The 14,923-nt window shown below is 41.2% G+C and overlaps 3 protein-coding genes across 3 annotated transcripts in view; 1 reads left to right on the top strand and 2 right to left on the bottom strand.

The window, feature by feature from the left end:
• Positions 1–3,715, bottom strand: part of LOC135224249 (DNA topoisomerase 3-beta-1-like) — a 47,884-nt gene extending 44,169 nt beyond the window's left edge. The window contains exon 1 of the mRNA XM_064263100.1: positions 3,671–3,715. Coding sequence (XP_064119170.1) covers positions 3,671–3,715 — 45 coding nt within the window. The remainder of the gene's footprint in view (positions 1–3,670) is intronic.
• LOC135223662 (DNA topoisomerase 3-beta-1-like) overlaps positions 1–14,923 on the bottom strand; it is a 275,775-nt gene that overhangs the window by 187,036 nt on the left and 73,816 nt on the right. The gene's annotated exons all lie outside the window — the stretch shown is intronic.
• Positions 5,300–14,923, top strand: part of LOC135223660 (DNA topoisomerase 3-beta-1-like) — a gene marked incomplete at its 5' end in the record, with an annotated part of 174,629 nt that continues 165,005 nt past the window's right edge. Inside the window, 2 exon segments of the mRNA XM_064262318.1 lie at positions 5,300–5,500; positions 6,065–6,269. Of these exon segments, the coding sequence (XP_064118388.1) occupies positions 5,300–5,500; positions 6,065–6,269 (406 nt within the window).

Raw genomic sequence — 14,923 nt, 5'->3', positions numbered from 1 at the left:
TTTTTAAATATTAATAAGATTAATACAAAAAATAGCCATTCCCAGTCTTTTTATCCACTTTGAGGAAGGAGGGCGGGAGGAGTAAATGACATTTTGATATATGTGTGGCGAGGGGAAGGAGTTAGAATCTAGAGTTATTCTCTCTCTCTCTCTCTCTCTCTGCTCTCTCTCTCTCTCTCTCTCTCTCTCTCTCTCTCTCTCTCTCTCTCTCTCTCTGTTATTGGCTGTAGGTGTATATTTCTAATGGTAAATGTTTAGCATGACTTTGAAATGATATTGTAATAATAACCTTAAAGATTAATACAGTAATAGGTTACTAATTTTAGGTTTATTTGAAGTAGGGTGGTTACTGGTATTTAAGGTATACATTTGGTATCTGAACTTTCAAGATAGGCAGTTATAAGCATTTTTAGTGGTGGTTCTAACCATTCGCTGGGGTGTCTGGTACACGTCCCCCATGAATACAGGGGGAACACTGTACAATGATTTGTCCCATATATCAATGGCTGAGTTGTTGGATATCACTGTATCTAGCTTCTCACGGGCATCAGTCTCCCTCCGGTAGATATTTCTTCTTGAGCTGGACTGGTGGGTAGGCCCCCAGCCAGTTTAGGATGTCTGTACCTCCCTCGAAGTATAAGTCTATCCTATTGTTAAGACCAAAGGTTTGTTCGTGTATGAAAAAATGAAAAATTTTCTAAGACAATTTGTATTTTTCATAGCTAGAAACCTGAGGTCTTAATGTTGTACTGCCTACCTCTAGCTCCCCCTCTGTCTTCTTAAAGACATCCTGGGTTGGGAAAGACTGAACGCAGTAGCGTGGGTCTGTGGTCCTTGATGAGTTTTCACCCGACATACACACATTGCCAGATCTCACAAGATTCCTTGCTTTTCATCTGCGATTTAACCAGATCCAGCTAGGCGCTAGAAGATTATCCAATTGTTAAAGACCTCCAGTTTGTAGCTATGAAAAATAAAAATTGTCTTAGAAAATTTGTCATTTTATGTTCTCATATACTGTACAGATATAATAAATTTATTTTATAAATTATTTTTACAACGCATTTTGCAGATTTCTCCCTGGACCATATCTACCCTTTATTTGCAGGAAATTTGCTTATTCTCTGTATTTTTCCATGAGAAATAACCACAAATTCTAGTTTATTTATCAATTTTGTCATAAAATGTACTTTTTGTGATAAAACTGTTAAAAAAAACAGGTATAAAAAATTTTAGTTGGTTTATGTTAAGTGTTAACTAACAAAATTGGCCATTTTAAGTGCTTTTGTAGGGGTTCCAACTATTCGCAGGTTCTAGCTATTCGCGGAGGGGTCTGGTACCCATTCCTTGCAAATACTGGGGGACCACTGGTGGACCCCCTGCATTCGCGTTCTCCAGATTCGCGGACTCACACATTTGCGGATTTCTCTTGGCAATGTTTCCCCACATTATTCGCAGAAAATTCGCTCATTTGCGGTATTTTTCTATGATAAATATCCACAAATTCCTTGTTTTTTTTTTATGAATTTCATCATAAAATGCACTTTTTGTGATAAAACTTAAAAAAACCAAGCATGAAAATTTTTAGTGGGTTTTTCTTGAGTTTTAACTAACAAAATAGGCTGTTTTTAGCGTTTTTATAGGGGTTCCAAACATTTGCGGGTTCTAACTATTTACGTGGGGGTCTGGTACGCATCCCCCGCGAATACGGGGGGACCACTGTACCGTTTTTTTTTTTTTTTTTGTACTTAAATATGATACAGTGGTAGTACGCATGTCCATTTGAAGTCTTTGTAACAGCCCTTCACATGAAGACAATAGGTTCTTCAGTCGTGCCCAAATAATAAAATTTTAATTATCATTGAATTATATAACAAATTATATATTTGCAATTGTTGCATAAATTGATTTTAAAAGATAAAACTTGCATATACGTACATTTAATTTTCCTATACTGCAATTTGTTTGTTTTTCCATGGGATAGAAGTACAAAATATATCTGTGCAACTCAGTTGATTTTTTGCTTTGTTACTTGAGCAAAAAATTGAGATACGATCGCATGAGCTCGAGATACCGCTGCTACGTAGATGGCATAGTGATGAAAATTAAGATAATCACAGAAGAAAAAGTAAATATGCATCTTTTCCATAAATCTTTTAAAAAGTTATACATTACTTCACTGTATCCAATAATATTGTATGCATTCTCATATTTTTGTATCATAAAATACTACGGTAAATCTAAGCCAGTATTCCGTGGAGCAGCCATTGTTTTGGTTTGGAAATCATCTGATGGCAAATACAAGTTTGTTTCGCCACATTTAATGCAATTCTGGGCAAATTTTCTTGTTTTAGTTATCATAAACAAATATCTAGATACTTGATTTTCTTGTTTTAGTTATCATAAACAAATATCTAGATACTTGACATATGAGACAAGGTTATTTTTCTTTATACAACGTGTTTTTAGGAGGAAATATGACTTGAATATGTCTTGTAGTGATTGTGAACTAAGTTTTTTTTATGTTAATAGATTACGTTGGCAGCATGTTTATTGAGTAAAAAAATTACGTGATTCCGTTCGCAATTTTTCTTTATATTATCATAATACGAACTTTATGTTATTTATCTTATATTGGCGTGAAACCAACAGTAAAATGTGTTCTTTCAAGCACAGTAGTTTTGATTAAAATGATTTTATCTAAATTTTATCTATGGTTGTGTTTGATGGCATACATTTACTGGAGTTTTATCCTTGTTGCCGATGCACGATAATGGTCATTAGCAGCTTGAATAGTTTTCTGAGCTTCAGCTATAACTAGGTTTAAATTTAACATTATATATCCCGATTGATCTTTCATCTATATTGATCTTTGATCTAGAGCGAATAAAGTTATTATATTAAGGTATCTCAGTCCTATTCTACATAACGTCATTTATAACAACTATGGTAATAGTGTACTATAGTACGATGATTGAAATACAAGCCAAACGGATGTTGTTATCCAATTCGGTCATGCTTAGAAAAAAAAAAAAAGTTGTTTCTCGTTCTGTTGTTCATGGCCGTACACGTTTACACAACGGGTATAATGTAAAACCATACTTTCATCTTTCTCTTTTGCTGTTTTTGAACTTATGTAACTGGAAGATTGGATAAAGTTAGGCTATTGTAATTTGGTCTCTCATAAAATCGGATGATCGTAAGATGAATTATTGTATCTTGAACACTGCAGCTACCCGTACACTGTATAAAACCTTATTATATCTTTTCTTACTCTAGACACCCAAAAGATTAAAGCTAGGCTTATTTTCACTTTACAGTATTTATAATACTATAATGTACTGTACAGTAAATTCTATAGTACTATACTACATAAATATAATTTTACTTATTGTGCCATTGCGGGATTACGGCGCTGTTTGACTGGTATAGGGCGGTGTTAACTGGTCTAGTATTCCGAAAGAAGGTGTGCGGCAGCTGTAGGCTTTAAAATCGCTTAGTGTCGGCGGCCTGGAACGGAACCCCTGCTGCTAACCAAGGGCCGCCTGTACAATTGTGTGCGTAGGCTTTTTCTTGAGAAGTGGCATTATCCAGTTGTGTATGTCTGGTCTAGGCTCCTCTGCTTGTATGGGTCTGGTCCAGGCATGGACTTGATCTGGGATTGCAGTACAAGTTTGTCTGCTTGTGCTGCTATAGTCATGGCTCCTGACGTCATCTTGGCATCAGTCACTAGAACAGTTATTGAGTCGGGAGCATGCCTGGCACTGTTCTTTGTTTACTTGCTTGGTTCTGGTCTAATGGAGGATTTTGGAGATGCTAAGCCTTACCTTAGATAACCAAAGAACGTCTCTGAGCATGGCTGTAGGTTTGGCTGCATTGTGGACCTTTCTGACAGATCCCTGTGATAGGTGGTCTATCTAGCATTTCTTAATGTCTATGTACAAGTGCAGGTTTGCTGTATCTCGGTAGGAGAATAGGAAGTGGAAGTAGTAGAATCTTAGCTGTCAAGCACTGTAAATGCCCTTGAAGGGCCTAGATCTTGAAGCAGAGGACTCCAAGGCTGAAGAGAACTGACATTTAAGGCATATCTTATGGCTTCCCTTGGAATGATATAGGTTGCACTTTTTTGCTGACCAATCTGAGTTGTGAAAACAGGTGAGCTCATGTGGAACTGACCTGGCTCGGAGAACTGCACAATAAATGATTGACCCTATCAATTCATAATAAATGCACATTACAAGCCTTATCAGGCTGCCCATTGTACATTCCATTGTACTGTGTAACAAAGATTAAGTAAATTAAGGAACTACAAATAGGTGTAAATCTTTGCCAAAGTTCCAACATATTGAGAAGGCACAGTAACATGTACAAAAAGATATTAATGAATGAAAAGTGTAAAAAAAGCTGTCAGGTATTTAGTGTAGAAAAATGAAATTTTACTACACACAGAAATAAAAAAAAAATTGTGATTAATGAAAAACCATGGAAATCAGGTTTCCTGACAATGAGAGAAAAGTGGTAAAAGTAGAAAGTTGGGGAATTGCCAATTAATGAAGGCATAATCCTAAAAATAAAAGTAATTAGATAACTATAGTTTACATAAATCTTAACGACTGCAGTTAAATGATTGCATGCTTAATTTTGGAAATTGATTAACTGGCATACCTTAGTTATTTTATCACTTATCAGCGCCAGTTAACACCAAAATGCTAAACGCACACTAAAAAGCAACGTCTGCAGTTAAATGATTGCATGCTTATTTTGACAGTTACTTAACTGGCATACCTTTCATAGTTATTTTACCACTTATCAGCACCAGTTAACACCAAAATGCTAAACACACTAAAAAAGTAACCTCAAAGGGAAAGTAGCAGTAGTTGAGGCCAAAGTGGTACTACCCTCTCAAACAGGCATGAAAAAGTATGCATAGTAATTATCTTTTCCTGAATTCTTTATTGCATAAGAGAAAACAGAATGGGGATGAGAATTAAGTAAGTGGATTGTGTGATTCAAATTAATTAGGTAATCCTGGAAAATCAATTTCTCATGTCTTGGGATTTCAGTGAGCATTACAGAGTGTCACTGTCATTGAATGAGGTAGTTAACTGCTGAAGAATCAGGGATCAGTATGTGCCTGTGCTGGGCTAGCGGCTGACTAAGTTGTCTTTCTGTATTCCTTTTGAACTGGGACTGAAGTGTCTGGGATTTTTTTAATGACAAAATACAGCATTGATATAAACTCAGCTGCAGTTGCATATTTCATTGTAAATCTCATTTGTCTTTAAATTTATCATTTCAGGGTTGTGAGAGTGGACTTGAAAGAAAAAGCAAAGCCTCGACCTCCAGCACTTAATACTGTAGAGTTGATGCGTGTTGCCAGTTCTGGTCTTGGAATGGGTCCTCACCATGCCATGACAATTGCTGAGAGATTGTACACCCAAGGTTATATTTCATATCCAAGAACAGAGACAACACATTATCCAGAAAACTTTGATCTTAAGTTAGTATAACTTTGTGGCTACAGTGCTAGAGCTTTGGCCCTAAGTACTACTGTATATCTAGCTATCTTAAAGGGAGTTTGATTGCAGCCTTTAAATATCTCTTGGTTTTAGGAGAGTATGGCAATAGATCATTGTGTCTTTCCTACATTTCACATGTGATGTGAAACTCACTTTTAAGTACTTTGTGTCATTGCTGTTATCATCAGCTTTATTATGTATAGTAATGTTGCTGTGTATGACTTTAAATATTTATATTTCCTTGCATTCTGATATTTTTTTTCATATATGAAGTAAGTCTATATGAATATTCTTATTATTTTCATATATAAAATAAGTCTTTATGAATTTTTTCCTGATGTCAGAGATGTGTTAACCAGAATAAAAGAGACTTGTTGTATGGCTGTATCTTGCAATCAATAATTTGCATAGTGCTTTTCTTGCAGCTTGTAGCAGTATTTTATCATTAAGTGAGTTTATAGCTTTTGTGTCTGGTGTCTTTACTTGTATTACTTCTGCTAGAAGAAAATGTTTCAAATTTTTTCTTTCTTGTTCTTACTGTATAGAGGAGCTTTAAGAATTCAAGATAATCATAGCGACTGGGGTCACATTGTGCGAGATATTTTGAAAGAAGGAATCCAACGACCCAAGAAGGGTCACGATGCAGGTGATCACCCTCCCATTACTCCTATGCGGTGTGCTGACAAAAGCCAGCTAGATCACGATTCATGGCGACTTTATGAGTACATTACAAAACATTTCATTGGTTCAGTAAGTATTGCCTGTTCAGTCTTCTCATTTCTTCTTAATATTTTAGTTTAGGGTTTGTTGTTGGATATGTTTAATCTAGTAAAAGCTGTGGTTCCTAATTTATTTTGTGACTTAAGTTGTTATGTGATTTGTTTGAATTTATTTCTAGCCTAATCTTTCCATTTGAATACAAATATGCAATCTACCCACCTGTTCACGTTCTCCAATCCCAGTGTATTCCAGCTTATACCTTAGAACATCACCACACCAAGACTTACAACCCAAAAACTCCTATCCAACAGAGTGCTCTCTCCTACCAACCAAACAACCCACGCATGTTGTTTACATCCACCAGACGCTGCCACCATCTTCACTTTTATGATCTCATATCCTCTGACATCACAACAGAATCTAAATACATCAATATACACTTAAAGTCAACCATAAACTGCCCAAACATTGGACATCCACCATATTTTGACAATGCAGAAAATAACAATAACAAAATGAATGAAATACCTCCACTAAACTGATATATGATTTATAATCACAGTTATCTCTTTCTCCCTCCCTTCCGACCGCTTCCTAACCTATTCCCCTCTAACTTCCTTTATTCTCCAACTCTTTACCCGCTATATAATTTCTAATATTTTCCCTTGAAACTCCTGCTTTAGTCAATACATCAGGTACTTGATACTTTCCCCCCTCATTTTGGGACCACCTTGATGTGGTGAGGGGGCTCTAGAACCTCAGGAATTTCTTCCCAGGTTCGAACCCAAGAATCCCATATGACATTATGTATTTGTTCATACACGAACAAACCTTCGGTCTTAACAATAGAATAGGATAATTTCTAGCGCCTAGCTGGATCCAGTTAAAAAGCAGATGAAAGCAAGGAATCTTGTGATATCTGGCAACACATGCATAGATCGGGTGAAGAGTGGTCAAGGACCATGCATCTACGCCAGTCTTTTCTTTAACCGCCTGGGCGAGAGTTGTGTTTACCTCTCTTGGCCTTTTCCCGGTTCATTGCCCGTTTCATTTCTTTTATGTGTGTGTGTGTGTGTGTTTTTACCTGGTATTATGGCTTCTTCTGCTCCTCGGCGTCAGCGTATGTGCCTCGGAGTTCCTGGGTTTCAGTGTTCTCGATTTTTGGCTTCGGCAGAGACCAACCCTCACATCACATGCAGTAGGTGTCGTTCAAATTTTTGTACTATTACGAATCCTTGCACGGAATGCCGGGCATGGCCTAAGGAGCAGTGGAGGAAGTTTTATGGCAAGAGGGAACATCGGAGAGTCTCAACTCTTCCTACTTGGGAGGGCTTTGCTCCTATTTCCGATGTTTCGTCTTCCGCAGTAGTCAACCCCCATAGTAGCGTTATCCCTGCATCTCTTCCTTTTCTTCCATTGATTCGTTGGTGGAAGTATCAGGAGGTTGCCTGGGTAATATTTGTAATGTAGCCCCCTCTTCCTCGGGAGCTTTTTTGGTTCCCGAGAAGGGTGAGGTTTTTTCATCATTCTCTTCTCTTCCAGTGTTGGAGGCATCCAAAATGGCGGCGATTTGGAAGACGCTTGGGCTAGGGGGTACCCCGTCCTTGGAGGAGTTGCTAGTGTATTTTGTGAAGGCTCGCACCCCCCCTTCCCAGTCTGGCCAGGCCATCCCCCCTCCTCCCGGCCTCACCTTCTTGGGTAGCAGTAGTCGACCATCTTGTATTGCTCCGCCAGTGTCTGCCGCCGCCTCGAGTCGGAGTGAAGCTGCAGCGTCAGCCCCGTTGATGATGTCACGGGGGTCTATCTTTGTGTATTCCTCCGCCAGTGGCGTCTCTTTCCCCCTTGCACTGAGGGGAAGCCGTAACGTCACCGCCGCTTGTGACGTCACTCTCATCGATGACGTCTCTCCCAGTCATCTCCCCTGATCCGCCTTGCTTAGCCGTGACGTCATCACTGCCGCCCAGTTAGCAGCATCTCCCTTCCTTGTCTTCGGAGCCTTCTCTGGCACATCCGTCTGAGGTCATATGCCATGCAGTGCTTCAGAGGTTGGACTCTGTATTGGATGTGAAGTTGGCTGCCTTATCGGTTGGGAGGGCTGGTAGGAAACGTGTTGCTTTGTCCCCCGCCTTCCGAGAAGAGTGCGCATAAGAAACTAGTGCTGTCTTCCTCTCCCTCTTCCCCCTCTATGCCTCGTCGGCGTATCAAGCGTTGGAAGGCTAAGGACTTTGCCCGTCCTTCGCCTTCAAGGGAGGAACAACGCGGACGTGTTCCCAAAAGTGCTGTGGTTTCGGGCAGTGTTAGTGGTGTGTGTTCTGCAGGGGTTGCTCCGTCCTCTGCCTCGTATCTCGAACGTACAACCCCCAACCCCCTCCGTCCTTGCACGTCGTGAGCGTGTTGCAACCTCCCCTGCCCGTGCATGTGATGTTAGTGCTCCTTCTTCTCCAAGGCCTATTCGTCGCCATAAAATTCTGAAGGCGCTTGTCAAGAGGTTGAAGGTAGTGAACACGGAGTTGCTGCAGTGGAGTGTTTGCGTGCCTCTCTCACTGGTGCTTCCAAGAGTTCGACTCTAAGGGGTTCTCCGTCTATCTCGAGTATACAAGTTTCCTCCCCATCTCACGTATGTACGGCTTCCACGCCCGTAACCATTCATCGACGTGGAGTCATCTGTTGAGGTAAGTGATGTGCCTAGTGTTACATTGGGTCCGTCTCTGAAGCCGACGCTCAGACAGGTTAGTAGGGGTTTCGAACTGTTTGGCTGATAACCCTTCTGTTAATTTTGGTGGAGAAGGCACATTAGAAGAGCCTACACACCTTCTCATCGTCGGTCTCCAGTGCCGGAGCAGGAGGAGGGAGACACCCAGGAGTTTCTGTCTTCCTTTTCGGAAGTTGTTGATCTCATTCGTGGGTTTAACAATTTGGAAAGTAGGACTCAAGCTTGGTCATCTTACACTCCTTCTTGCTTGGAAGCCTTGGTGGAGCTACTCAGCACCCCAAATCATCCCTTCAGCTTCCTTTGTCGGGGCACATTCAGTCGGTCTTGCAGAAGGTTAATGCCTCTGTTTCTGACCGGGACAGTTCACTTTGCTACCAAACTAGTACCCCTGCCTCTCACGAGACATAGGAAGTACCATGCTACGAGCTCTGCATTTTTGTTGTCACGCCACCTTAACTCAGATGTCATTCGCCTGAGGCCGGGTTTGACTTTGGAACATTTGAGGTCGGTGGCTCCGTCCTCGTCTCCGCAAGATGCCTCAGTTTTGGAATCTATGGCGGCCTCCATGTTGCAGACGGTTTCTTGGCTGGGACCTCTGGTCTGTGGTTATTGCTAAGATAGCTTCTGACAGGTCCCCTGAAGGGTTGGTGAGTGCCACCTCTCTTGCCAGTCTATTGCAGTCCGGGGCCAAGGCGTTTTCATATTTGGCTCACCTCAGTGCCAATTTATGGGCTAATCTTCTGATTAGATCATGTTTCCGTTTAGTTTCCCCTTGACTTCCTCTCGCGTTCTCTTTAGTTAGTTGCCAAGCGCTTCCGTTCTCCTCTGCTAGTTGCCAAACATCTCTTAAATTGTTTTTATAATACTCTAGATTAGTTTTGCAATCTTCTCTACCCTTACTTACAGACAAAGGTCTGACCATATTCATAAATACATTCTCAAAAGATTTGCCTACTGAAGGAATATTACACAACAGAGCTCTGGGAATTACTTGATTCGGTTTCCTGGCAATTTGGCATTCATGACAGCTTGAAACATCTCTTTACGTCACTCTTCATTTTAGGCCAAAAGTACGCCCTCCTAATACACTTGAAAGTTTTATTTACTCCCAAATGTCCTTGCCCATCATTTGCTAACTTCAAAACTAATTCACGAAGCTTCCTAGGAACCACAAATTGTTCGGTGATTTCCCCTTTACTACCTGACTTAGGACGAACATAACGACACAAAACTTTGTCCTGTAAACAAAAAGTTTCCTTACACACATCATCGAGATCATCATCCAGCTCACATTGAAAAATTCGGGTTAGTGTCTCATCCTCTCTCTGGAACTTGACTAGCTCATCCTTATCCGAAAGATTAGTGCCTAATTCATCACTGTAACTAGTACTAGATACCAGTACATTGACTACGTTACCCTCGACAGCTACACCTTCCCCTTGAGTATCACTATCAACATCGATAGAGTCCGGTTCTCAGCCACACGCATGCCAAGATCAACCTCGCCACCTCTATCACACTCGTTCGAATCCACAAACTCACTCTCGTTCGAATCCACGAACAAATTATGACCGTAGTCTGTCTGTCTATCTAAACCCGACCTAGTTACTACCATTTCAGGCACTGGAATCTCACTCACAACAGGATTCACATTCTTGGATAAAGCTAAGTCATTACTGACGGTAATGTCAACGCCATCAACGAGCAAACTGTCAACCACTGCAAGTTTCACTTCTCCTGACACTACCTGACTTTCTAAGTTCAACTTCAACAAAGGACAAAGAACACAAGTGTTAGGAAATCCACCTAACTTTACTTTTTCTTCCATGTTGAATTCTGCCCTGTTTGGCACACTCTCTCCTATTGAGTGAGACAGCAGCTCCTGTGTCTCGAAGCAAGACTACTTCTCTGAAAATACTTCCTTTCTATTGCACAATTTCTAGCTAAATGAGCCACTAGATGCGATTCTACTCTTACAAACCTTAGACGTATGACCTGGTTTTCCGCATGTATAACAGGAATAGTCACTTTTACTCACATTGCTATTACTAGAACTGAAACCTTTACTGCTTTGTACTCTACCAGATGAAGGATCATTTCGTTTCTTACTAACACTCAAATTATGAGTTAGACATTATTTGTCAGCTAACCTAGTTGCTCCTGCAAAAGATACTTCTCGCCTATCTTCTATATAAAGCTCAATCTCAGGGGATACGTTATCTTTGAAGTTTTCTAACAACACTAAGTTCTTCAAACCATCGAAATCCTCAACTTTAGCAGAAGTTAACCAATCAAAAAACAGCCTTTCTAACTTCTTACCGTATTCTACATACGTAATATTCTCATCCTTTCTCAAATTTCTAAATTTCTTACGGTAAGCCTCCGGTGCTAACATGTACGCGCTAAGAACAGTTTCTTTCACAACATCATAATCATCACATTCCTCCTTAGACATGCAACTATACACAGTAAGTGCCCTACCACTCAAAACTGACTGTAAATATAAAGTCCACATTTCTTTAGGAGAACCTACTCTTTCCATTAACTTCTCAAAACACATGAAATATGTCGTAACATCTTCCTCATCAAACTTTGCTACTAATTTCAGCACTGCACTCATACCTAAACCATCAGCTCCACTTTCGTTCCCGCCTGTCTGACCGTTACTAGCATTTTGCCTTAACCGAGCAATTTCCAACTCATGCATACGTTCTTTCTCTCTCTCTTCCTGCTGCATTACCAACATTTCTCTCTCTTGTTGCATTTTCATTACTTCTCTCTCTTGCTGCATTTTCATTGCCTCTCTCTCTTTCTCTTGCTGCGTTTCTCTCTCGGCTGTTCTTTCCTCTCTCTCAGCTGCTCTTTCCTCTCTCTCAGCCGCTCTTTCATCTCTCTCATACTTTTCTCTTTATTTCTTTTCAACATACTCACGGAGATCATTCCCCTCTAGACCTAGAAGCTTACCCAACTCAATAAACTCTTTCACCATCTCACTCATTCTGGTTCTTTCTATATTCTCCCTGTTTCAAACTGTTACAGGCTGAATATTCTAAGCAAGGTCGCCAAAATGTTATGAACCGACAGAGAGAGAGGTCCGCTCCAAGTTCGATATGAAAATAAACAAAAAGAATTCAACACCAACAGTTGAAACTGGGGATACGATTATAGAAAGAAACACTTAACAGAAAAGGTTTATTTACAAGCTTACTGACAAAGATGAATGCAGAATGGTGTCTCCTATTTACATAACAAAGTAAAATCTTACACTGCATGAACTGGGGGAACAGTGAGGTAATGTTAATACTTGCTGGCAAGTTTTGCGCTGTCGGAAATTTATGCTCGAAGTGGTGGCTTCACAAAAGGAGAACTGTAGTTATAGACGTCCTCTTGACTCCATATTGCAGAAAATAATGTCTATTCTTGATACTTGAAGGGCAGGAACTCCTTGAAACCTCTTGTAGAAAGTTTCTTCTCTCAAGGCTTGCTCAATGTCGAAAATACCTCAGTCGGTCTTCCTGACTGGACGACTTGACCAGATTTCGATCAAACTCTCGAGCACCTTTTCCTCTCTGAACCTTCATCTGTTCCTTCTTCTCTTATCTCTCTCTGATGATCTCTGCTGTTGATCTCTCACTGAAAATCTGATCTGTGACTCTTACTGATGATCTGCTCCCTCCTATTTTGTCAGTCGTATTTATATGGCAACCTGGGGGCGTGACTTACCAGCGAATGTCACAGGCTCCCGAGATTACCGAAACTTCTTAGAAGAATCTTGACGAAGTATTGCATCAGAAATCGTGGCGTTCCTCACGTCACGTTGGCGCCTGTCAAGTTCCACAACACTCCTGCCGATTTTAGAACCATCATCAGAACAGGCGCCTCCAACACATGCGCGAAAGCCTCCATGCTGCAGAACTTCTCGAAGATGCGTTTTCCTTCCCTTTAACTCATAATTCTTTGCTATAAATCAATTACCATGACAGAGAGAGAGAGGTTGACAATAAGGCATACCTATTGGTTTTATTAACATTTTATTGTCTCAGACACTATGGATTTATCCAAACCTTTTAATGACACAAACTCATTAAACCCAGAAGTCTGACAGTTGAGCATTTCATATGTTCAGCGGACCAGAGGCATGGGGTTCCTCCCTCAGCTCTTCGAGACCAGGAAGAATGTTCCCAGGTGGGCAGAACTTCCTGTCAGTTCAGAGATTTACCCAGAATCCACCCTCCAAAGGGTAAGTCTCCTATGTAAAGACTGAAGGTTTGTATTTATGTAGGAACAAATTGCAAATTTTTAAAGTAAATTGTATTTTTCCAAGCATACAAACCTGAAGGTCATTACATTTATGGACCACCTCAACCACCCCTCTCTCTGGTACCTGGGCCGAAAGGCAAACTGGAGTTCAGAACGACAAGTGGGCAGGGCTTCCCCCCTTCCATCAGTAGCTAATGACCTTGTTTGAAAGTTAATAGCCATCCCAGCTTGCATTCACAAGCAAAATTTTATATAAAGACCTTTAAGTTAGTATGTTAGGAAAAATATAAATCACTTTAAAATTTGCAATTTGTTCATGCAACTTACCTGTCAGATATATATATAGCTGATAATTTCCGACACCGACAGAATTTAAAACTTACGACACACGTAGTGGGAGTCAGGTGGTTAGTACCCATTCCCGCCGCTGGGAGGCGGTATCAGGAATCATTCCACCCATTTTCTATTCATAATTTTTCTGTCGCCGGTGTTGTGAACATCTGTTTACAGCACCTCCGTCTGGATTTGGAAACTTATTGCTACTTGAGTATCCCTTTTGGTTCTTTTTTTTGGATTAATTGATTGGATCGGTGGCTAGGCACACGTTATTAGTGGATTGATTTGATTTTGGTTTGGACTTTTCTTGGAATAATATGTCAGGGTCTAGTACAGCTAGCGCTAGGTTCTGCTCTAGAACTGATTGTAGAGGTAGGCTACTGAAAGCTTCAGTAGACCCACATACGGTATGTAAGAGTTGCAGGGAGCATGAATGTGTGTATGAAAGCCGTTGCAAGGAGTGCGAAAGACTAACAGATTCTGAGTGGAAGGCGTATGAGACCTATCTTAGGAAACTTGAAAAGGATAGGTTAAGGAGGTCTTCCTCCAGGAGTGTTTCAGGTGTTCAAGATATTAATGTTTCTCCTGTTAACCCTCCTTCTGTTAATGCTCCTAACCCTGTAGTTTTGCCTCCGGGCCCTGAAACAGTGTCTGTAGAGAGTAATACTTTATCCTTAATATTGGAGTCGATTCGTAATCTAGAATCAAAAGTGTTGGCTCTTGAGAGCAAAAGTGACGTGCAAAAGTGCAGTGATACCCCTTGTGTAGTGGAGGGTGCGTCAGATCGGCCTCGTTTCGCCTCTAGGCCTGGACCTCTGCTTGACTCCAGGACCTGGGGAGGGAGCATGTCGAAAGCCGAAGGAGGGTTACAAGGAAGCCCCCACCGATCTGACGTGCCTTCGGCAGTTATGATGAAAATCCCCAGACTGCCCAGGGAGTGCGCGTGCACGCCTCCTCAAGGAGGTTTTTCGTCATCGGAGGCTTCATCCCCACGTAAAGGGTGGAGTTCTTAAGGTGCTTCACGTCCGCTGAAAAGGACGGCGCGTAATGTTGACGCTTCACGTCCTAGTTCGCCGCTTTTGCGATCTTCGCCTGACAGTGCGTTCGCTGCTTTTCCGCCGCAGAAAAGGCGTTAGAGAGTCTTCGGACTTGGATTCAGTTAGCTCGTGAGCGATACGGTCGCTCCAGAGCTCGGGAAGAGGCCGTACCTGGGAGGAGGAGGGGGGCGTCCCCTCGCCGCTCTCTGCTCACAGGATCAGTCCCTCCCCAGAGCAGGAAGATTCGCCTAACAAGAGAATGATTCAGTCACTGCAGCAGCAACTTCAGGACGCTCTTGCTGCTAGAGAGGCTCTTCGCGTCGTAGGAAGGGATGAGA

The sequence above is a fragment of the Macrobrachium nipponense genome, chromosome 10 (genome assembly GCF_015104395.2).
Source record: "Macrobrachium nipponense isolate FS-2020 chromosome 10, ASM1510439v2, whole genome shotgun sequence".
Taxonomy (NCBI): domain Eukaryota; kingdom Metazoa; phylum Arthropoda; class Malacostraca; order Decapoda; family Palaemonidae; genus Macrobrachium; species Macrobrachium nipponense.
Note: the sequence above shows the minus strand (reverse complement) of the source record. Positions and strands in the feature narration are given on the sequence as shown.